This window comes from Artibeus jamaicensis, unplaced genomic scaffold, assembly GCF_021234435.1.
Source record: "Artibeus jamaicensis isolate MK-2021 breed Jamaican fruit bat unplaced genomic scaffold, CSHL_Jam_final contig_76, whole genome shotgun sequence".
NCBI classification, from domain to species: Eukaryota; Metazoa; Chordata; class Mammalia; order Chiroptera; family Phyllostomidae; genus Artibeus; species Artibeus jamaicensis.
This window is the reverse complement of record NW_026521954.1, coordinates 1,404,566-1,428,843: the sequence shown is the minus strand read 5'-3', so window position 1 is coordinate 1,428,843 and position 24,278 is coordinate 1,404,566. Positions and strand designations below refer to the sequence as shown.

General features: G+C 38.4%; 1 protein-coding gene and 1 pseudogene across 3 annotated transcripts in view; one reads left to right on the top strand and one right to left on the bottom strand.

Annotated features, from left to right (window-relative positions):
* ATP8A1 (ATPase phospholipid transporting 8A1) overlaps window positions 1-24,278 on the bottom strand; it is a 215,835-nt gene that overhangs the window by 150,547 nt on the left and 41,010 nt on the right. Inside the window, exons 6-9 of one of the 3 annotated variants that reach the window (XM_053672277.1) lie at window positions 14,320-14,360; window positions 7,975-8,048; window positions 1,941-2,010; window positions 170-297 (exon numbers count right to left, since the gene is read on the bottom strand). In XM_053672277.1, the coding sequence (XP_053528252.1) occupies window positions 170-297; window positions 1,941-2,010; window positions 7,975-8,048; window positions 14,320-14,360 (313 nt within the window). Of the gene's footprint in view, window positions 1-169; window positions 298-1,940; window positions 2,011-4,562; window positions 4,637-7,974; window positions 8,049-14,319; window positions 14,361-24,278 lie in introns of all 3 variants that reach the window. The other 2 variants (XM_053672278.1, XM_053672279.1) reach the window with 2 other exon arrangements.
* Window positions 14,184-14,279, top strand: LOC119042462 (uncharacterized; annotated as a pseudogene).

Below are 24,278 nucleotides of genomic sequence, written 5' to 3'. Positions count from 1 at the left end.
CACTGTCGCCTCATCATCTGTAGTGTAGGTTGACTGGAATTAGATGTAAACTCTCCAAAAGCAAAAAAAATACTGATTTTCAATTACAGTAACTCAACATGTTACGAGTTTTCATTAGAGTTGGAATTTCAAAAAAATACATGCTTTTATGAAGGCCGATTTTACATACCCATGTCCATCAAGCCGTATGTTTCCAACAAAATCGTAGAGATGCCTGTTTGGACTTTCACACTCGACTCTGCCAGAAATTCTCATCAAACTGTCAATGTCTTTTATATCCGACGTTACTGGTAAGCCCTGTTTAGAAATTGATGCATACATAGAGACTATATTAAATATATTGCATGGGAAGGGGAATTCCGAATCCACCCAGGTCTATGTAAGAGATCCTATTATTTTATAAGCAATGCTGCCCCTTACACAACAAATACCCTTTTTGTCAAATCATAATTAAGAGATAACTTCCTCTCCACTGGAACACAGGTTTTTGACTCAAGAATAGGGCAACTATTGGAAAGTTCTAAAATATATTCAAGAGACTATACACTGGTCTAAAAAACTATTTTAAAATAACTTCTTAAAAAACTGCTTCCAAAAATAAGTACAGTGTGAATCTGTCTGCTGAATCTCAGAATGTGGCTAAAAAATGAATAAGACTTATCTCCAAAGAGGAGAGTTTGTTCTTTCAGTTCACCGAGAAGGAAGACTGGAAGCAGTTCTTCCGTCTGGCCACCTCGGACTGTCTGCACGGAAGGGCCCGGCCTGCGGTGATACTCCGCATTCGGGCGCTCGGCGATGGCCTCTTTCCCCCCCTCCTCCTCCCACACGTGGTTCTCACGGTTTCCCTGGAACCCAAGGGAGCACCGCAGTGCGCTGCTTAGTAATGGTCCCACCAGCGTCCATGGGACTGTCAAGGAACTGAAAAACTCCTACGGCCACTGACATCGTGGCTGTCTTACTGTCACGGTGCAACGCATAACCGCCATGTTTGAGGTGATGCTGGTGCAAACAAACCTGTTGGGCTGCCAGCCGCTTACGGAATGGCGCATACAGTTATGACAGTACTAGTGCTTGGTAATGCGTACGTTACTGGTTTATGTATTTGCTACACTTTTTATTATTATTTAGAATGTACTCTTTCCACTTACACAAGTCACCGTGAAACTCTGCGGTGTTATTCTGGCAGCAGCCTCAAACACTCAGTGTCTACCTCTCTCGCCTGCATCATTTACCCTCGTGCTTGATTTAGTCCTGTGTTCTTTCACATAGTGCCATGCTGTCCAGGCTGGTGGCATGGGAGTCACAGGCTATACCACACGGTCTAGGTGTGTGGTGGGCACCATGTGGGTTTGCGTGAGTGCACTCCATGATGTTCACGCCACAATGAAATTGTCATGGACACATTTCTCAGAACTATCCCTGTGTTTAAGTGCTGCATGACTGTACATTTTTTAAACGCCCTTTTAAATCTTTAAAAATAAAAATCTCACAGTCCCATTCTGTTAGGGATGGTATGAGAAGTAAGGATGGAAATCTAAACTATTCCCAGAAACCAGAGAGATACTTAGAATGGCAATGGAAACTATGACAAAGCCAACTCATTTGGGCCAGGTGAATAGGAAAAATAAATAAGCTAACACAAGTCAAAGCACTTAGAATTACTGCTATTATTATTACCATGAGAGTGTTGCCTATGCATAAAATATTGAAAATATTACAAATAGTATCTATACAAATAGGACCATATTTAATCAGCCAAATAAATCTAAGTGCTCCATGATACACAATGATACCAATTGATTAAAACCTCTTCATAGTGGCTAAATGAGAAAATGTCTTCAACTGGACAGAATTACCTCAACTCAAGAGAGTAAGAAACAAAGCTATTGATTCCATGTGATAAAACGGCAACAAAGATATAAACATGTATGAGATCTTACCTGTCTGATTTTCAGGTTTGTTTCACCATCTAAGTTGGATGTTTCAATGTAGCACATGGCCTGGGGCTCACTGTGGTTTAAAATTCAAAAGCAAGATGATTTAATGGGGGTAGGAAAGCATAATAGTAACAACTTATTTAATGCTCAGACTCACTGAAGCCTTTTGGTCTAGACGAGCTTTAGTTGCCTAGTTTCTCGACAGTTTTCATTCTGAGTGCAAACCGCTGGGAGGCGGAGCCCATGCATGCCAAGTAATGGGCCAGCATTTCAGCCAGAAGGACCTCACAGCAAATTCCCAGCAACAGCCAGGATAGATCTTCAGGATAAAGTAAATGATTAAATTGGTCGCATTATATTTAAACTGTTCCTCCATATAGACACAACAGACTGTATCTGAAATACAGATCCCTTTTTGTGTCCAGACTGATCTCCAGCACAAAAACAGCAATGAGACGTCTTGCTCACAGACATGTAAATTGGTTAAGGGGAGCGGTTGGTTAGAGAATTCCAGATGGCTGCTTCCAAAAACTTGCATTTACCATACCCTTTTAGAAAAGATGAATAGGATCACAGGAACCAAAATATTTAAGTTGAAGGCTACTTTTAGAAATGGTATGAACAGATTTTGCAGTGAAAGTAGATACATGCTTTTCTCCCCCTCGGTTCTGCTCCTATTATATTTCTTAAAGTTGATTTTAGAGACTTTTGTGACAGCAAAAGTTAAAACTAAAACCAGCCAACTTAGCCAACCAGCCAAAGAGCCATTACTCTTTGACCTGAACCTACAAGGTCCCCTTTACGGGTCCCCAGTGGAACTGTTTTAGTGAAATGTTTTGTGTGCAGTGGCTGGTGGACAGGTTCCATGTTCTCCAGCCCTTTCCACAGGCACCGGGTATAACCTCCCCTTCATATGCGAACTTCCCTGTGTAACAATGATAGACAGGTGAGTGTGCTGCCCCACTGGATAAGCTAATCCAAGAGGTATTGTGAAGTTAAATCAATCTTGTTAGCACTTGGTACTATAAGTGTAATTAGCAAACGTCATATAAGTAACTATGACCATAATCTCTGATCAGCATGTGCATTCAAAGTTTTGGAAAGGAATTTGTAGTTACAAACACCTGGAATTTTCTAATCAACTTCCAATCTGTATATGAGCAAAACAGACTATTCTGAGTTTCAGATATGGGCATTTAGCTTAGTTCTGTGCCCTGAAGATTTGTGAAAATTATTAAGCCACCTGCTCATAAAATATATCACAGATTCCTTCTAAGTAATTTTGCATGCTCTTCAATTTACTCCGTGGGCTTTTTTTTTTTTAAATCCCATAAAAGCTGATACTTTTTCCCAGTTGGAGGTTTTCAATATTTATATTCTCACCCTATCAATTATTCAAAGTTTTATTTTTTATTACTGTCACAACAGTAATGTGGCCCTGGCAATTGCTCCCAATTTGCAATTTACTTATGTATACATTTGAGACATAAATGGTTTACGGATTAATAAGGCACATCTTCTGATAACATAGAAGAATGAGAGCAAACAAATGCTAAATGAACAATGTCGATTCGATATTTTGGCAGTAAAATGCATTCACGTGTTACTTTACATATCCAAGGCCATTCTCACATTAAAATGAGAATAACATTCTAATTCTATTTATACTTTTTTCCATAAAGCAACTTTTTTTAGGACTTCAAATGGCTAGGAAATTAGACAGTTAAATGGCTGATTTCTACTTGAAATGGGGCAAATAGAATGTGCAACTAAATTCAGAACATACTTAATCCCTTAAGACAGCTGTTACTGAAGCAGCTCTTAACAGCGCTACGAAAAGGCAGCAAGATGTCTCAGATAAGGAACCATGCTAGATAATAAATATTTCAGCAAATCATGACATCCAAAACACAAATTACAGTCAGAGAAGCAAAGCAGGCTTCCGGGTTAGTAAGTGGAGAAATGAAACAAGACGCATAGCACAGTGCAGACACCAGCAGACAGCAGACGTGTACCACGGGAACGTGCACTTTGTCACCAGTTACACGGGGGACAAAAATGGATCGGGAAGCATGCGGTGCAAAATGCGCAACAGCAAGCTTTGTGCAGGCGGTCCTCCGTGAGCCCTAGACAAGCCCAAATGACAGTCAGAATTGCTGAAGGGATTCTCTAGGACTTAGAGAAGATGTCAAATAGAAGAATAAGACAAACGTTTAAAATCTCCAACGTTTCTCAATAACTTTATTTCATGTAACGCTGATTAGCATTGTTCAAAATAATGTTCTGGAGAGATATTAAATTAAGCCTTGGTATTTAGGCATGTTGTTAAATAGGAATATATATTAATGATGCCCAGGAAATTGAAATCGACCTGTATGGGCATGCCTCCTGGGCTCCTATTATTGATACAACAGGAGCAGAATCTGCCCACTTGAGGGCTGAACATCACTGAACACTGTGTTCATCAGAGGCCTTTAGAACATCGGTGAATGCCCATAGCAAGAAGTATAAACAAGTTTGTGTTTTAAAGGAAGAGACGTAGGACTCAACCATCTTTGGGTGTAACTGTTCTCTGGTGTAGGGTGAGGATCCACACACACACGTCCTGTACGACTCGGGTCTGACCTGGAGGACACGCTGATGAGATCTGCTGGGAGATGTTCCCCATTGGTCACCTTCACTATTTCCCCTACTGCCACCTACAGGTCCCAGTTTCAAATAATTAAAATGAGGGGAAAAATGAATAACAGAAGAAAAACAAACAAACAAACAAACAAACAAATGGACAAAGGAGACAGAAAGTTTGAAATTGTTATAGAAAATAATACATGTTAATAAAAATGTCTAACGCCGATTTTTTCAAAATTTATTTTGATCAGGTCTAAAGGCACAAGAAATCATGGAATATTTAAGGATTACAAATTTGCTTTTAAGCTCAATTGTCAACTTATCATGTAAGAATTTTTGATTTTTAAAAGTTTAATCACAGCACATCTTGTCATATTAAATACAAAGATATTTTTATATAGAGCTACTTCATCTGAAAGACTTTCCTTTCTCTGATTCCTTGTTCTCATGCCATCTGTTCATATGCACTACTTGTCTGGAAGAAAAGAAATAATTGTGGAAACGACTTTTTAGGAAACTGCTTTGGGAAAACAAAGTATACTATACTAACTCTTCCTCTACATATACAATAAAAAATAACTTTTAAGATTTTGATTCCAAAAATGTAATTGTATAAATGTGAACTTTAATGCATGCTGCACACACACTGATTGTAGCCTTTTGAGTTATTTAATAATTAGTAGTCTAGGTAATACATTATTTTGGGAGGGCAATCCTTTGAATCTGGGAGAAACTTTTTAAAGGCATAAAACAGACATGCTAAGAACCTGCTTGGATATGAATTATAGTTATTTTACTCTATTTTATACTTTCTAAACTCATGTATCTATTTTTTATATGATAAAATTTGTTTCATTTTAAAATAAAAATCAACAAAACACAGCAACTTTCCACCATGTTCATGCTTTAATTTCAAACTACTTCAAAAAGATATACTATTAGTAATCAATCATTTAAAAACATTTAGGAATTAAAATATTATAAGCTGCTTATTGCTACTGCTAAGTTTTGGTAAGTGCAGGTGAAAATCACCATGTACTTATTTTGATAGCAAACAGTAAAGTATAATGAAAATATTAGATTGGGAATTAAGTATTCCAACCTTTACCTAGTCATTAAAGTGGCTAAAAATAAGACTTAAGGTCAAAATTCCTCTTTCTGTGAAATTATGGCACAACTTCACTCACTTCTTAAGTCTAATGCAGACTCAAAAGAGCCCAGTAATGCAAATACCCTTTACAGAAAAAAAAAAAGAAAAGAAAAAATAGAAAGGTGGTATTTTGCTGCTTCGACAAAGATATCTTTCTACAGCACAAGCGTTTACACTTCATTTTGAGTCCTACTACATTACAGAAAGCAAGGAGTCTGGCAGTCTTTTTAAAACTAAAAATCTTTGGAGGATGTTAATCACTGTAGATGGGATATTAAGATACAGAAACTATTTTGATTTACCAATACTGACGGCCACCAGTGAATGTTTTTAGTGTTTAGAAAATAAATCCTGTAAAAATGCTCTGAAGTTTAGGAAGTACAAGCACAGAGCTTTATGGAAGTTTCCGAGATTGGATAGAGGCAGATGAAAAATATTTTGACAACTTTTAACTTAGAAGTAAGTATAAATTTAGGGCAGTATAGTCAGTTCCCTTCCTCTTTTTGAGCATATAAAATTTAAATATTGTAATTAATGGCTCAGCATATATGCTTCTCTCTAAGATAATGGGTCTATAATATGTTTGATTGGGAAAACATCAATATTTTCTTCAATTGCTGAAATGTTTTACTATCATTTTGAACTTAATTATTCCCATGGTCAATCATCCATTACATTTCTCAAACTTTTACTTAGCACGTGCTTAAAACTTAATGAAATACTATTAATTTAAATTAAAAAAGAATCAAAGAATAAGAGAGTTTGCTCAAGTCATCAATTTTCCTCATTTTATAAGATATGAAATCAAGTCCTGAGAGATTAAGATTTTGTTCAAAATCACCAAGCCAAGAAAAGAAACCTGGTTTCCTGCTTCATGAGCAGAGCGGTCTTGAGTGCTCATGATGCCTATGACCCAACACAAGGACAATGAACTCACTGTTAAACTTATTTCCACTCTGCCATGTGCGAAGCCTTCACTTCAGTGTTAGAAACCTACCCTGACAAAACTATAAGCGAAGGAAACTATAAACAGAAAGGTTGAGTTAAAAACCTCATAATTTTGACCTGGCTGGTGTAGCTCAGTGAATTGAGTGTGGGCTGAGAACCAAAGGGTCACCAGTTCAATTCCCAGTCAGGACACGTGCCTGGGTTGTAGGCCAGGCCCCTGGTAGGGGGTATTCAAGAGGCAACCACACACTGATGTTTATCTCCCTCTCTTTCTCCTTCCTTTCCCTTCTCTCTAAAAATAAGTAAATAAGATGTTACAAAAAGACCCTCATAATTTCAATTTTTCTGAAAACAAACCTATAAATAAATGGCATAAAGAGCTCTCAGCTAAAAATATGTAAATACAACTACCTATAGTTACCTTCAACTACTTACAGACTTACTTCTATAAGTATCTGGAAAACTCTTACTTGCTCATTTAAATTGCACAAATTTGTTATATTTCCAATCACCTTTAATAATGACCTGATTAAACAGATTTTGAAAAAAGGACAATGTCCATATTTATATGAGATTTTACAAATAAAACTGTCCAAGGAAATGATGATAAACAACCTCTAAAATATTAAAAACATTTTTCTTGTTTTATATTAAGACAAGTTCTATAGTTTTTAAGCCTAAAATCACTTGAAAGTCACATTCTTTAAACGTAACAGTGCCATATGTTCTGAATACTGATTCAAGAGTATCTCAAATATGAGTTAAACAAAAATGATCTAAATTCAGTAATGGAAAGAACTTTAAAAAAAGCAAAATACTTCAATTTTTTTTGTTGGAAGAGTATGACATTTCAAAAGATCTAATGAGAAAAAAAATCATTCATTTTCTTGTACCAATGCACCACAAAGACCAAAAAACTTTGCAGGGATGTACAAATGCATCATAAAGGAATTTGTCATGAACAAGGACGGCACAATCCGATCAGCAGAACCCAATCCACGTATCGTATAAAATAAATGACAGGGAGTCCCTCAGGAACCAGTGATCCTCCACACAAAAGGATCTGGAGACATCGGATGGAAAGGGGACTCTTAACTGTAATGAATTATACAATATAGGACCTATCATTTATTTTATATGGCAAACATGAAAAAGTCCTTTAATCCAATCAGTTTTTTAATGCTTGATTCAAATTCAGTAGAGAGGCTTAAAAGTCTTCGTTTATTCCTTATTTCCTTGGAGAAATCACAAGGTCAATGCAGGGTAGAGAAACATCCTCTACACTGTTTGAGCATCAGCAGGTGTCTCTACCTTGATGAGAGAAGTACAGTGTCAGCAGGTATATACTCTTTGCCTTTTATTATAACTATATCTCCAACATTTACCTGAAAGAAAACTGGGAATTGGTTAATTAACTGCATTGAAAGATAGGTACAAATATACAACCCATTGTATTTAAATATAGAATACAGTTAAAATGGTTATTGGCAAATAAGAACCACTTATCATCAAAATGGCATAAAATTATCTAGCAGTGAGGCCAAGGATGGGGCTTCCTTTTACAAATGAACACTGGGTTTTTATCAGCTATATATCAGCTAAATAAAATAAAATCTATCCATTTTATCCATTTATTGACATCTCAACTTCTCATATTCTCTCCCTTTGACATAAAAATAAAAAGAGGAATTTACCAAATGAAAGCTTTACCCTGTTTAAGGAAATATCAATACAACTGGAAAACCATCATATATATATATATATATATATATATACACACACACATATATATATACACATATTTACATATATATAATCATTATTCCTTATGATGGCTTTATGAAACAGGTATTAGTTATAATTTATAACTTAGAAAGAAAATGGGTCTTAGGGGCTAAGTAATTTGGCCAGGATGAGTGTGAAATGAAGGGCTGAGACTCAAACCCACATTTCTCTGCCTGCAAAGCCTGATTTTGCATAAGTAAATAGAATGAACCAATCACTGTATTTGAAATAAAAACAATAGCTTAATCTCTTTCTCATTCTACTACCTGTAAGCCTTATTGTGAGCATGGACTGAAGACAAATTAAAGACATGCTATGTTAGAGACTGTTAGAAGTAATTTAAGTGATAGGTTGGTCATGGTGCTTTTGGCAAATAATACAACTTCAACTTGGTCACACTGATGGGCACTTCCATTATATTGTGGAGGTTACCCTCTCTTAGGAGCCAAATGATCCTAGAAACAACTTTCTATTCTTAATCAAGAGAAGAAAATCCTTCTTCTGTTATAGGCCCTTATTTTTGGTTAAAACCTTTTTGTTATTTCCTTTCCTTACTTTTCCTTGAACCTGAAAAATCACATTTTACTATGTGGAGGAAAGTGTGGTATCCTCAGTGGGAATCACAATAGGAAATTATTTCTGGGACAACCCACTATAGTTATTTCATCCGCTGGGGGAGGAACAGGTTAGAAGGTTAGGGGGGGACTTCTGATCTGAGTATGTGTGCTGGTTATCCAGGTAGGAAGCTCTGGATGCCTTGATTCAGCAGAGATGTACTACAGCGGAACTGTGGATTCCCTAAAACTAACAAGTGGCCAGGGATCTTGGAATCCCAACAACCTCCTCCCTCAAACTGGGAAGATAAAAAACAGCAAGTACAGGTGTAAACTGGTCCCTAAAGTAATGTGCGGTATTGACACTCTGATAGAACCCATGAAAGCAAGATGAAGAAATGTAAGTCTCCGTGCCATGGCACTTAGAGGGGATGTTACCCAGGTCACCATTTAATTGCTCTTTAATTGCTCTCTCTATGTTTATGCTTACTCTCTGATTGAACAAGATGCTTCAAAAAATCAGGATCATAGTTATCTATAGTACAGTGTCAGAGTCTAACAGACCGAGGAAAATCTCTAATTGATTGCACTGCTTTCCAACATCTTTATTCATTGTAAGACAAAGTAAGGCTTGTGGTTATTAAACTGAAGACTAAAATAAAATATTAGCACCTTACATGGTGCAATGCAGTTACCTCAGTGGCCTGGGAAAACCAAGGGCTCACCAAGGGCTAAGGCAGTTCTCACAGGAGCATGGGGAACTTTCTTCCTCCTTGTGATGCTCATGTTTTCGATGACTTTCTCAAGCAAATGCAAGCACCTCTTTCTCGCTTTGAGTTCTGAGCTCCTAAGGCGGCATTCCCACTTCCAGCCTGGTGGCCACACAACAGGAACGGGCAGAAGAGAGAGAGTCAAGATGGCAAAAATTCCGTGACCACGTGTTCTAATCGGAAAATGTCATGACAAAGCAGTTTCAGTCCCCCAAATACTGCAGTTATGGAAATATTTAGGGCTTTAGGCCACTCACTCCCTCGAGCCTTTTCAAGTCATGGGCATTATTAGTATTACAATTGAAGATTATGTAAAAGGGCAACTTTATCAAACTACAAAAGACTGATTTAAAATCTATCTTTGTCTAATTGTAGGCTTCAGCATACATTTTTTGTTACCAGGGAATTTTTGGAGATAGAAATTCTTAATTCAGAGAAATGCATTTCATGGTGGAAACTTCAGGGATTAAAGTGGCTTTAAAGAGTGACTTTTGCAAATGCATACAGCCAGCCTACCACTCCATGTTTCTCTACAAAGCTGGAAGAATGTCTTGACTCTAAGATTCTTTACCTGAATTTTTTACCTGTGAACAGGCTCAGTTGCTGACTGGTCCTTGAAGAAATGGGCTTTGTGGTACTGCAACAAAGATAGCTCTTTATATTTCAAGGGCGGAGATGCAATGCCTTGTACAGGTCTTTGTGATTGCAATATTTTATTTTTAAAAAGCCCAGATACTGGCTACTTAACTTTGAGAAAAGGCTTTAGGCCAGTAACTGGAGAGGTGACCACTAATGTTTGAGAGCTGAAGTCTGCCCATCTGTGAATGACTGGATGTACACTAAACAAATTTGTAGGTCCTTTGAGAACCCTTAAAAAGCAACCACAGTAGCCACACATTTATAAAGGCAGAGAAAAAAAAGCCCTGATCTAAAGCCCATTTGCACTAAGATTTATTATATTACCTTGGCATGCGACTCTGACTCTTGGTTTTTGATTTATTGATTTTGTTTTTTTAATTGCACAAAATATTACATAAGCTAAAGAAAAGACTTGCCCCACAATCTGGCTAACCCAACAAGCAAGAATGCTTTCATGCCTGTCCATTTAGTGTTTAATAAACCATTTTTACACAGTCAGCACCTTAGCGTGCACAGCTCTGATCTTTTCACCTGCAATTCTATTTTATGACACAGGAATCCTCATATGTCTTGCTTGCTGCAGTTAGCTCACTGCTTGGGACATATTCTTGATAAATATTTGTTGAACGAATGGTATAAAATTTTTCTGTGTTGGCACAGTATCTGAAATAATAGCTTTTACTTGTCACAAAATATACCAGGATGTAGGGTGTCTTGATTTGTTTATAGAACTCCCTATTGTTGTGTATCCACATAGTCTGATTTTCAGCATTATAAGTAATGCTACAATAAACATTTTTGCACATATATAGGCTTTTTCCTGCTTTGTAATTATTTTCCTAGGATAAATTCCCAGAATCCTCTTTTTATGATTCTCAATATGAAAAGCCAAACTGCTAATCCACAATGACATGTGAATGAAGTACTTTGTAAAACTAAAAATTATGAAGCACAAAGGAGTTTGCTTTTATTTACTGAACAGATAGCAACTGGGACTTCAATACTGTTAAACTTTACAACTTTTCTTAGTAGGTTGAACATGGAGTAGGTTGTTTATTACAGTACTTCTTGCTTACTGCCAACTTTCACTTGCCATTTGTATAACAATGACTTTAATCTTTACCATATTTGGGGCAAATATTTTCTGTATTTCACTTTCGTTGTGGTAGTCATGTTGTATGATAGTGTTAAATTTTGTATAATCAGATTTCACAGATCTTGAGTCACAGATCTTGAGATCTTGCTCTTCTCTAAATATTTATTAAAGTCTTTACTCTGTATGTTTTTCAAAAACAATGTTTTAACACTTAACTCTTTTAGCCAGATGGAATTTATTTTAGCATAGGCTGTTATTTAGATATAAACTGTGTTATTTCTTGAAACTGCTAATATGTGATCCCAAATAGTTTATTATATACCCCTTTTTGTGAGGACTTTTGCCTCCTTCTATACGAAGTGGGCTTTATTTCAAAGCATCTATCCTCTATTGCACTCTGTTCTACTTTATTTTACTTTACTCATCACTATGTATTTTTACAACAGATTTACATATTTTAATAACTTTCCCCCATTTTATAGCTAGTCCTTCCACACTGCTCTTCATTTTTCCAAAATATTTTTTTCTATTTTCTCTACTGTTTAGCTTTGAAATGAAGAAAAAACTTTAGTCACCTATTAGAAAACTAAACAGTTTCTCTGGGGCTGTGTTATATCAGTACTTTGAAACAGCTGCTATTTTTAGTTTTTTAGGAATATGCTGTATTTGTACATTTATGTGAATCTTTAATGCCTCAAATTTTGATTTTATTTACCAAGGTCATATACATATTTTAACTTTATCTGTAAGTATCTCACATACTATTGGTAATGCAATCTTTTTTCACCACATTTTTTTGAATGTGATATTGTCAACAAAAGAATGCTGTTAGTTTTTGAATTCTTAGCTTGAATTCATCATTGAACCAGCTTTTCACTAGTTCCAGTTAATTAAGTATCTAATTGTGATCACTAAGCGACACCAGCTCATGCCGGCTGTGTGACTTTTGGCGACGCTATCACACTCTGCCTCCCTCCGTGTCTCAAAGTGGGGTCTGGGTGGCGTGGCACAGGTCTCCATAAGGAGTAAACACGCCATCACTGTGGGCAGTTTGGGGCCGGTGGTTTAATTTTTTTGTTTGTTAAAAAACTGAAAAAGTAAGAGTTACAGTCATCTAGGTAGATTAGCACAATCTTGGAATAACGGCTGCTTATTAGAAAAATAAGACTTTTTAAGAGGTTAAGGTTAAGACTGAAGTAGAGGATGGTTATGTCCCACTTCATAACTACTTATTTTCTGAAGAAGCACTCTAGCTGAGAAGGTAAGAAACTGACGTGAATGTGCCAGGATAGGAATTTAGGTTAACTACACTGAGAACCCTGGTGACGGAAATATATAATAAAATTCAATGTATCATACTTGGTTATTTCCTACCTGTCTTCCCTCTAAAAGGCTTATATCCACAAATGCCAGACAATAGCATAAAAGAAATAAGAAAAGCGCAATTGAGGGACTTTCCTCTTTGTTACTTTTATGTTAAACCAAAGAGAGAGAGATGATGAGTTTTCAAGTACAGTGGTATCTCAGTACTCGTCATTAATTTGTTTTGGAACTTGCAATGAGTGGCCAGACCGACAAGCATTGTGTGATGGAGCACTTTCTCTTGTGGGGCAGTGTCGTGACTCATACACGTTCTAGCAAGTGACACAAGTCCCGAGCAAGCACAGAGTGCTGAAACATTTTGTGTCATCAAAATGTGACGAGTACAGGGTCTGACAAGGTCTGAAGCCGAGGGAGTACTGGGGTATGACTGTATCTAGAAAGGGAGATGTCAATCTCTGCTCTAGCCACTAATCTGAAATAATGAAAATGCACTTAATTCTGAGGGAATCCTATTCTGGGCAGAGATACAAGGTAACTATGAACATTACAAGGCAGAGTCTGGGACAAGGCCTTTAACTGGCTGGGAAATGCTGAAGTACCATAAGTGACTGATGGTGGCTCCCACCTCAGCCAATCTCAGGAAACAAGTCCTGGGGGGAGTGGCCTCACCTCCCAAAGTCTTTTACCAAGTGACGAAGGCGATTATTCATTTGCAGAGAGTAGGGGTTAAGTGTTCTTCCAGAACTAAGGGAGAACTAACAACAATTGCTTACCTTTTAAGATTGAAGTCTGAAAAGCATATGAACACTTTGCAACACTTGTTAAATGATGTCTTAACTCACTAACGACCACCTTACAGGTCTTGTGAGCATATTAACTTCTTGATATTATGGAACTGATTTCCAGAACATTAAATGATTTTATTCAGTAAGATTTTAATTTTTTTCCTTAAGGAATTAGCAGTACATAAATGGGTTTAGTCACAATATATGAATTTGAAATATCAGAATTTCAAATTCTGAAATTTCAGAATTCGAATCTTTATTTTTACTTGGACAGTAGATAATTAAAGCAAAAATTACAACACAAAACACTTCATGGTTAAAGGAAATCTGTGAAAACAGTACTCAAAATATACCATAAAGAAACCAAAAGTTCTACATATTACTTTTTAAGAAAATAGCTTTTCTAGCGTATGACAATAATATTAAATGGATGTGAGTAACTGAAGACTCCGTGTATGCTTGCAACATTAATTATTTAATAGCCTTCATATCAGTGGAATTCTTGACATTCGCTCATATTATATACAAAAATTACACCTACTGGAGTAAACCTCTATGCATTTTTCTCCTGCAACAAAATAAAAACCTGCTAAAGTAATCATGGTGATAGAAATGTGTTGGCCTCGGAAGCTACTGTGGTGGTCCATTCTATTGTAGGACAGTGTAAAAAAATAAAATGAAAATAAAATAAAACCAATGCATACCTTTTCCCAGTGCACAATTTCCCAAGCACCATTTCTCAACACTGGAAAGAAAAAATGTTACATTTTAAAGACCTTTTTTAGTACTTATCAAAAAAATTTACTTCTGATGAGATGCTCATTTAAAATAAATAGTAATAGCTTCACATAAATGAACCAGTAGTCACTTTTACAGGTCTAAAATTATGACTGCAGGGAAGCGTGAAATGATATAAAGAACTGGAAACAACCTACACGCATTTCAGATCCCGCACTAACGCCTCCCACTGCGGGTGCTGAGGGCTTCCCCCAGCATCTGGGGGGATGAATGAGAGAGTGCTAGGCTGGAGGAGGAGGCCGCAGAAATGACGCGGAACAGGGCCCGACACGCTTAAAAACATGTCACAGGCCATAACTGTAGCAACTTTTTTTTTAAGTCATAAGCATGGAAGGGATAAAGTTCTAACTGGTTAGTAAACATTTATCACGAACCAACAGATAAAGAACCTGCACCTTTGGGTTTATAACAATGCAAAAGAGCAAAAGTTTCCACATTTGGTTTACTGAGAAGTGAAAGAAAGAAGAGACTGCTATTAAATTATGATAGAAGGGTTGATACTGCTCAGTGTTCCACTACCGCTTTGCAAAGTAATGTTACTCAGTGCTTTGTTTTCGCCCCTGTGTTGTGCCTGTGGCTTACTAATGAATACATCAACAAACACTAAGAGATAAAACAAACAAACAAAAACAGGAAAGAATAATGTGAGACAGATAGTTCAGCACTTAGCGCTTCAAAAAGGAACTTCAAGATCAGTCAATAAATTATTCTGATAGCAAATTCCATGAGGGAAAACTAGTATTTGCTTTAATACTGTATTTTGTGGAAACCATGCAGGACCAGATGCACAGTAGTTACTCAGCAAATATTTACATAATGAATAATTTATAAGTACAAAAACATTAGGTTCAGTTTCTTTAGAAGAAACTGAAGTAAATCACAATAATAATCTTTTCGATTTTAAATAGCAAATGTAACATTAATTACAAACGAAGTCTTGAAACCAGTATTGCAATATAAATTATTTTAATCTAAACATAATCTTTTCATGTCCTAAAATTCCCTGGACACAGGGACTATGTCCTATCATTTCTTTATCTCTAGTACCTCATAGCACTCCTGGCACATGACACTAAAATGCTTATTAGACAAATAAATGCAACAACGAGTATCTTATAGTGCATTTTGGTGCAACAACGTCATTAATAAAAATAATAATTCCAAGTTGAAGAGCTAAAATAAAACTATTTCCAGTCCAGTAACTGTAACTAGTGAACAAGTTCAAGTTTCAATTTTTATGGTATTTATTCAATTAGGAGACAAGGATCTGAGTGATCTGCAGGCATCTAAAATTGATCACTGTGCCCTAACATGCAAAACGCTAATGCCTGCAGTTTATCCAAACTGACCCCAGGAGTAAGCCTGCTCCTCAATGTTTTTCCCAAAGTAGTCGGGTCCAAAGCATAAGATTTATGATAAAAAACTCCCTGGGTTAGAGGCCATCTGTCATTGCCTAGCAGTGTCTTCCTCAAAATCAGTTGTCACAACGAATAAAGAATAAATGAGCACTCGGCCTTTTAATCGCTTACCCCAGTGGCTACAGTGTAACAAATCCTCAACAAATACAGCTGGCAAAGTGCTGTTTATGTCAACCATAACCAAGACTGAGTGACATTAAAAGATTTGCTAAAAATTCATGTTAATTTATACTAGAAAAAATCCTGTTCAATGGCATCTAGATAGATCTTAAACACTCCCTCAATTGCAATATTTATTAATAATATTTCCAGTGTTTTTTAAATTTATTTTATTTTAATCGTTCAAGTTCAGTTTTCTGTCTTTTACTCCCATCCCAGCCCATCACCCCAGCCCTCCTCACCTCCCTCCCATTTCCACCTCCACCCCCTAGTTTTTGTCCATGTGGCCTTTATACTTGTTCCTGTAAACCCTTTCCCTTTTCCCCTGAAATTCCCTCCTCTCTCCCCTCTGGTCACTGTCATATTTAGTGGGTTTTTAAAAAAGTGTTTAATATTTCTAAAGTCAAGAGATGTGACATGAAAATGAAGACTTCGGGCTTATCGGGAAAGCTCGGAAGGTCAGCCAGTCAATTCCCACACTGCAACCCGTGCCTGGGACAGAGCAATGGCCACGGCTTCCGGTGGGGCTCACTGCCCAATCACCATGTTTCCTGCTGCTTCCCATAAGTACCGTCTGCCTGGCTCAAGTCTGTGAGGTTTTCTTCTGTTAATGGAGGTGTAACGTACGATGAAATGTACAGATCTTCAGTGTTCTGTTCAATGAGTTTTGAAAACAGCAAACACCTGTGGATCCACCACTGAGAACATGATACAGAACTCCAGGAAGAGTCCTCATGCCCCTTTACCATCCACCCCTCCATCCCCAGAGGATAAATGAGTCATTGTAGATTAGTCTTGTATTTCATACACACCAAACCACACCATGTGTATGCATTTTGTATTGAGCTTTCAACCACCATACCTGAGATTTTGTTTAAAAGATGTTTCCTTCCCCCATTAAACCAACAAGGTGGTAAGGTGGGGTTTTTTCCTGGACTCTGTTCCATTGATCAGTTTGCTGTATCTTCACACCTTACATACCATCCTGATTACTGTAACTTTATAGTAAGTCTTGGATTGAGGGAGTGTAAGTACTCCCACTCCCAATATTTTTCAATATTGTTTTGGCTATTTCAGTTCTTTGCATTTCATATAAATTTTAGAATCATGTTGTCAATTCTTTAAAAAAGACAAACACCCAGGATTTTGATCTGGGGACCACGCCTTTTGATTCATAGATAAGCTGTGTCTCTGATTCTATTTAAGCCTGCAATAATTTCTCTCAGATACGTTTTTATAGTCTTCACTGCATGGGCCATTCATAAGATTATTTCTTGATATTTGATATTTTTATCTTATACTGTAAATGGTATTCTTTATTCCATTTTTCAATTGGTCAATGGTAGTATATAGGAATGTATTAAATTTTTGTACAATGACCTTGTGATTGACATTTTGTTACATTTACTTATTAGTTATGGTGGTAGGTATTTCTTTCTTGTTGCTTTATTGTTGTTTTTGTAGCAATACTTTCTAAGCAACTTAATTTCTATGAACAGTGCTGCATTATGATTTTGGCAGTTTTATTATGCTCTTACACCTGTTCACTGTTCATCTCTTTATTTTTAAATTCTTTTGCTAGTGTTAAAAAATAAAACCTTTGAAAATTGAGAATAATTTTTACTAACTAAACAATGTCCTGTTGGTTTTATGACCCAAGCATGTCAAATTCTGTCAGTTTCCTTTGGTCTTCACTGTCACCCACACCAGCACCCCTATTTTAAGCACCCATCAGCTCCTACCTGGAGGTCTGCATTAGCCACACCATTAGGTTCCTGCATTCCCTCTTCATCTACTTCAAATTTTGTTTCTACTATCCTGACTACATATAATGATTCTGGATATGGACAGTCATTATGTATTCTGATGTACCCATATTTATCTGTATACGTGCACACACACACCCTACATACAGACATACATACAAGATTAGTTCAACCTTTGCTTAAAAGTCTTCATCAACTGACTTCTCTTGGCTCACAAAGTAAGTCCAAGCATCTACAAGGCCTTAGATGAAGAAACAACCACACATTAATGTTTCTCTCCCTTTCTTTTTCCCTCCCTTCCCCTTTCTCTAAAAATAAATAAATAACATATTTTTTAAATGATATTTATATATTAGGGAAAAAAGGCTTAATAGGAAAATACTTTGGCAGCTCCTCAAAAAGTTGAGCACGGAGTTACCTACACAATCCAGAAATTCCATTCCTAAGTATTCATCTGAGAGAACTGAAAACATTTGCGTATACAACAACTTGTGCAAAAATGTTTATTATAGCATTATTCATAAACCGAAGAGTGGAAACAACCTAATGAATGAATGGATAAACAAAATGTGGTATATCTGTACAATGGAATATAACTCAGCCATGAAAATGAACAAAGTGCTGATGGATGCTCAACATGAATGAATCTTGAAGTTACACTAAGTGAAAGAAGCCAGACTCAAAAGGTCATACATTATATGATTCCATTTATATGAAATGTTCAAAACAGGCAAATCCAGAGACAAATCCTCATGGCAGGGGAATGGGGATTGATTACTTCCATGTATGGGGTTTCTTTTGGGGTTGATGAAAATGTGCTGGAACTACATACATAAGCATACACGAGCTGGTGAATGCACTAAACATAATTGTATACTTAAAATAATAAATTTTATGATATGCGATTATAATAAATGACAGCTACATAAAAAGACGTTGGTGAACTATTTAAACACTTGCTTAAAATAGACTTGTCCATCTCACAAGGTCCTGAAATGATTCCAGAGTGAACAGGTGGAAACAGTTATGTAACCACTGGACGCGCCCTCATGCCTGTCCCCGGATGTCAGCTCAGGGCCACCCCTTCCCGCTCTGTAATCTCAACTACCCATCCTTGCCACTTCACAGGTGATTGCTAGTTCACATCTAAAAACACCCACTCCACCGGGTTCCACTTCACAGGGCAGAAGGGTCCCACAGGCTCTCCTGATTTGGCAGACCACGCTCCACGAAGAAGGGAGAAAACCAGTGGCACTCCCACAAAACTGTGGAACACAATCTGCGAGCCTGCCTCACATGTCTGTCTTCCATAGCTGCTCATTTTCCCTCAACCATCCATCACTTCTTTCTGCACATGTGAGCCTCTGCTGCTTGTCCCCAATTACATTTCTGCTCCCTCTCTATCCACCTGTCCTCATGCTGTCTCCCAGGGGACCTCTGCCTCCAGCCCAACGCACATTCTCCTGCTCGCCTCTTCTGCAGTCTCCACCCAGACTTCCCCTCTCAATTCATCACTGAAGAGATCACTGGGAAATATGTCTTACTGCAAAACATTATGTCTAAAACACTCTAAATATATATTCAGTCAACAACATTTTCTGCCAAACTACTGAAATCAATGTTATGTTTGCAACAAGCCAAAGAGAGGTACAAAAAGAAAAAACTGATGTTCTCGCCTGATCTCATGCCACTTGCTCAAGGGGAGGAATAGAAACTGATGCATCCTCATACAACAAACATGCATGTATGCATGTTTTTTCTTTCCTTGGAAAAATTTACTTCTCTGCAACTTGGTTTTCCACTTACTATAAATGTTTGCAGGACAAAGCGTAGAGGCTTAACCAATTCTTAAAAAACAACCCCATTACGTGGTGCATCCCTTACAATGGGTCAAATATAATAACTGAATGGAGTCACTAGATTGAACTCCAGAAGGTATTCACACAGAACTTTAATGAAAATAGGGGGTATGGTACAGCAGGCAACGGAAAGGCCAGCCAAGCGTCAGGCACCTGAGAAACTGCCAGGCACAGTTCCCTGGGGTCCCTTCTGATTATGTTATAACAGGGACTTTGAGTCTTCACTGTAAGTACAATAAAGCTTAATTTGGAGAAGGCTGGAAAAAATTTTCATGGCATATTATACACCTGGGTCAATTAGCCAATCCAAACTGTGTAAGATGTTAAACCAGCTAAGTCATCCATCTATATACATCCTTGAATGAAGTGCAGAAGTTGGTCTCGAGGACCTCCAGGGGGAGTCGAACCCTGCAGAGCACATCACAAATCACCACCTAGTCCACTTCGTCCTTATCTTGGCCCGAGTTCAGCATCTCCCTTCCAGGGGCGCCCGAGATAAGCGAAGAGCTGTTTCCCTCCAGCTGTAACACATCTCTGTCCCCATATATCATGATATATAATGTATTCATAGTGTATTCAACTACCCACTTCCTGATGGAAATTCAGACTTCAGTTTCTTTTCTAACCCCTCAGACAACACTGACATGTGTTAACTTGATTGCATTCTATGGGACAGGATCCTCAAAGGAACATCCATGGCTCCAGGGTATTTGCATTTGTACTTTTATCAGAAACAGCCAGGGCATTTCCCTAGGAATCTACAGCAAGCCACACCCTCATTAGCCAGGTATGAAGCTCCACTGACTATAAACCTAGAGAAGCACAAACTGTTTTCAGTCATTTGCATGTTGTCAATCTGATGGGTGTTTGGTTTTTATTCTGATGGTGACAGTGGATTAATCAAGGTCTGAATCGCCTTTATGCCCCTACTGTGTTAGACTCTGCCTAAGCAGAGGAATGTTTCTTTGAATGTACTTCAGACACCTGCTCCTCGGCACCTGTTCCAGGGACCTGCCACCTCCGCGTCACCTGGAGGCTTCTTGGTAGGCCCAAGGGTATGTGTCTATGCATTTCCTATCCACCCATCCACTTCGTCTTTTCTGGAAATACAAAACAGGAACACAGAAGTAAAGGAAGAAGTACCCAGCTTGTTTAAACTCAAGGCTAGAGCCATCTTAAGATACAGAACACAGTACAGAATTCTGGAGAATTTAACCATCAGCTCACTGCATGTAACAGCTTTCCATACAAATCAAGGCTTGAATACTGGCCAAAGATAAAGGTTAATCATATAATTCATTGCTGTCTTTACTTTTTAACTGGTTCCTCAACATCCAACTGGAGGACAATTAAAATAAACAGTATCATGTATTACGCTGGTGAGCTGAAATAGCAGCTTGGTTATTTTTAATCACTGACCTCCTCTGACCCAGCTCAACCCAGGTTAGAGGAGACAAGTAATGATGCCGGGTCCTTTGCTGAGCTTTTAGCTTTGTTGGGCCAAAAGTGTACTGACTTTATAGCTCCAGAATTTGAGAGTTCAAGGAGGTGACCCTGGAGATGATCAGTGGTACCTGGTGAAGGAGAGCAAGCTGTGAAAAAATGTTCGGAATGAACTGTCCCTGGGTGTTTTTAGAGCCCATTCTTTTAAATGCAAAACTCCTCCACCTCTCCCCAGTTCCAGTCAAATGCACCTGCTGTAGTTTCTACAGGTCTAATTAGTCTGACAGTGTGCAAGGGAGAGCTCAGACTCTAAACAAATACCTCAAACATAACCTGTTTTCACTTTAGCAGGATACTACTTAACAGCTTTGTTGTAATGGGTTTCCTTTTTGCAATGAAAACATTCTGTCAGCGCTGGCTGGGAATTCCTTAATCAAAGGCTCTGCAGAAATTAGCAGTTTCTCAGGACCTGACTGACCGTGTGCAGGTGAAGGCGCTCAGGTAAAGTCTAACACAGGCGCCACCGCAATCAAAATGGTCAACCTCTGGGGCCATTCCTGAAAGTCGCTGCGCAATCTAGCCACTTCTTGAAGTGAGTTACAGGGGGCAAGATGTCCTAAAGGACAATGGGCGCTACCCATGTGACAGAGGACAGCGAAACCACAGACAAGGCAGTACAGTCCAGTTCACCTGTGGGAGGAAGCATTGAAGGGAAACCTCAGTGCATCAAGAAGAGTACAGTTGAGACCACAGTTTTGGGCAAAGAAGGAAAACCAGCCCACCCATATTAAATCACCAATTCACTGGGCAGACCCTTACTTCCAAAGATGATTTTAGGGCAAAGATCTCGGGGCACAAATGGACGCTGCACGAAATTCTCCTGCGTAAACTTGCCTATAAAGGTCAAACGCAACAACAGTCTGTTTGGAGTCCACTCATACAAAAGACGAAGGGAACTTCCTGGTTTCTCCTCTTGACCACATTCTACATAAAGGCATTCAGTTAGCTGATGCCCCTTCTATAAATTCGCTTATAGAGCTCTCCACCACGGCCCTCACCGCGCCAGGCCTACACACGATCTAGGACAAAGTCCCAGAAAGTTGTTTGAGAAGCAGTGAGCTGATGTGCTCAGATCACAGGGTGAGCTATATCAGATCACCAAGATAAGGTCACGTGCTGATCTGGTCTTTTTCTTGACATGCTCTTTCTCAATCCTGCTCATAGAGTCATGAATCATTCATCTTTTTCTTTACTTTGCTGAGCGATTTCCTGAAAGGAAAATCTCCCTCCACTGCCTCAACCAATCAACCTTTATTCTATCATTCCTTGCATGGGGCTTTAGTTTTCCCAGCTTCACACCTGCTTTCTTCTGTTAAGAACTGGAACTCTGGGGAAGAAATGTTCCTTCTTAAACTCTGGCTTTGGTGAGAGCTGCAGTCCTGGTCCTGCTCTGCTTCAGCAGCATTAGGTGTTTGGCAGGTTTTCCGGCCTTTGCCACACCCAGTTGGATCTATCCATCGTTTATTTCCCTTTGGTTTCTCACCATTGCACACTAGTCCCCTTCCCTAATTACCTACCTTTCATGTTCTTCTTTCAAAAGTACAACTGGGAACCTAGCCACGCACTTGAGTCATTCTCTCCAAGTTCTTCAACCTGGCTTTCAAAAGCCTGCAAAACACGACTGTAACTTGGCTTCCAATTTCTTCGCATTGCTCTTTGACATACAGACTATACTCTAGTCAAAATAGAATACTTGCTCTTTCAAGAATATATCTCATGACTTCCCACTTCCTGCTGGATCTCTTCCCACTGCTACAACCCAATAGCTTTGCGTATTGAAATTCCACTTGTCCTTCAAGAAGGTTTCCTGAATCCCCACTTCTCTCATGGGGCCCTTATTAGCTTCCCTATCTGGCATTAAATATGAGTGAGCACCTGACTTTCCCCACCAGATACAATTCCGTTAGAAAGAAGGGAGCCTGCTTTTGTTTTTTCCCCTGCACCGGCTCTTACACAAGGTAGATGTTCCATGAAGAGTTAATGATGAAATAACAAATGTTCTAACTCTGAATCACACTTGTTCTTATTCTTTCACTTTATCTTCTTAAATTTCCTCAGTAGGTTTTGCTCTTCTGTGTGCAACTTTTATTTACAGGCCATATTAAAAACAAGCTGGGGTTATATTTTCCCGCAAATAAATACCTCCTCTCCATCCACAGTGACTATGGAAAATATCTAACCAATTCAACTTGTATAATCCTAAAATCTTTGGAATAATTTGAAAATATTAATCTTACAGGTGTCCAAAATTCCTTAGGCCATATATGTGCTCAGTTCTGAAGCCCAATTTTTAAGATCAGGGAACCAAATATTTTTTAAAGAGCTCTTCACAATTAAGTTGACGCTGATGAGGCAGAGCTCATGTTCAGGACCGCTGACTGAGTGAGAGATGGAGGTACCACCAGGGAGAGGAGAAGGCAGGACACCCACCTGTTCACTGAGCCAGGAAAGGGCTGCTATTCTGAGGCCCTCAGCAGAACACTCTGGCTCCCTTGTTCAGCACTGGAACGAATAGGAACCAGATGAGCCCTGAGCCCTGTTAATAGGTCATTTCAGGTTTACAGCCTGAAACATACTCAAACCACACCAACTCAACGCCTTTTTCACCAAGGACTTTAAAGGTAAAGTGGTTTCCAGAGATAAGCAACCCTCTGCCCTGCAGGGAAGGAGCGTCCTTGCTGGTTATCAGCCACCACACCAACTTAATTCCACTTTTGAAAAGCCTGGGAAAGGAAGACGTAGGTGAAAGTGAGACCCATTATTTTTAGCTATGTGCCTAATTGAAAAGAATTTCATGCTGCCTTTTCCTCAATTAAATGAAAACAGGGAAAAGTTGCTTTCTTAAATAAAGACTCACTCTATTCTAAGGCCTTCTATCTAGACATGATGAGGTGTTAAACAGTCTGATGGTAGTCAGGGTGGCCCTCATTTAGCCACAACATCAGAGCAGGTGACCAATGAGCTGTCAGATGTCACAGCCAGAACTCTCAGGCATTCTCACCCGCAGAATGTATACACACCTTTCTGCAGCAAGCGTATCCAAACCTGGGATTTTATGAAAGCAAATATAGCCCATCAGGGGGCATTTTTATTTTTCCCAAATATCCTTCTTACCCTGAACCTGAACCTCATCATTTCCCAGGACCCCGTATCGTGATTC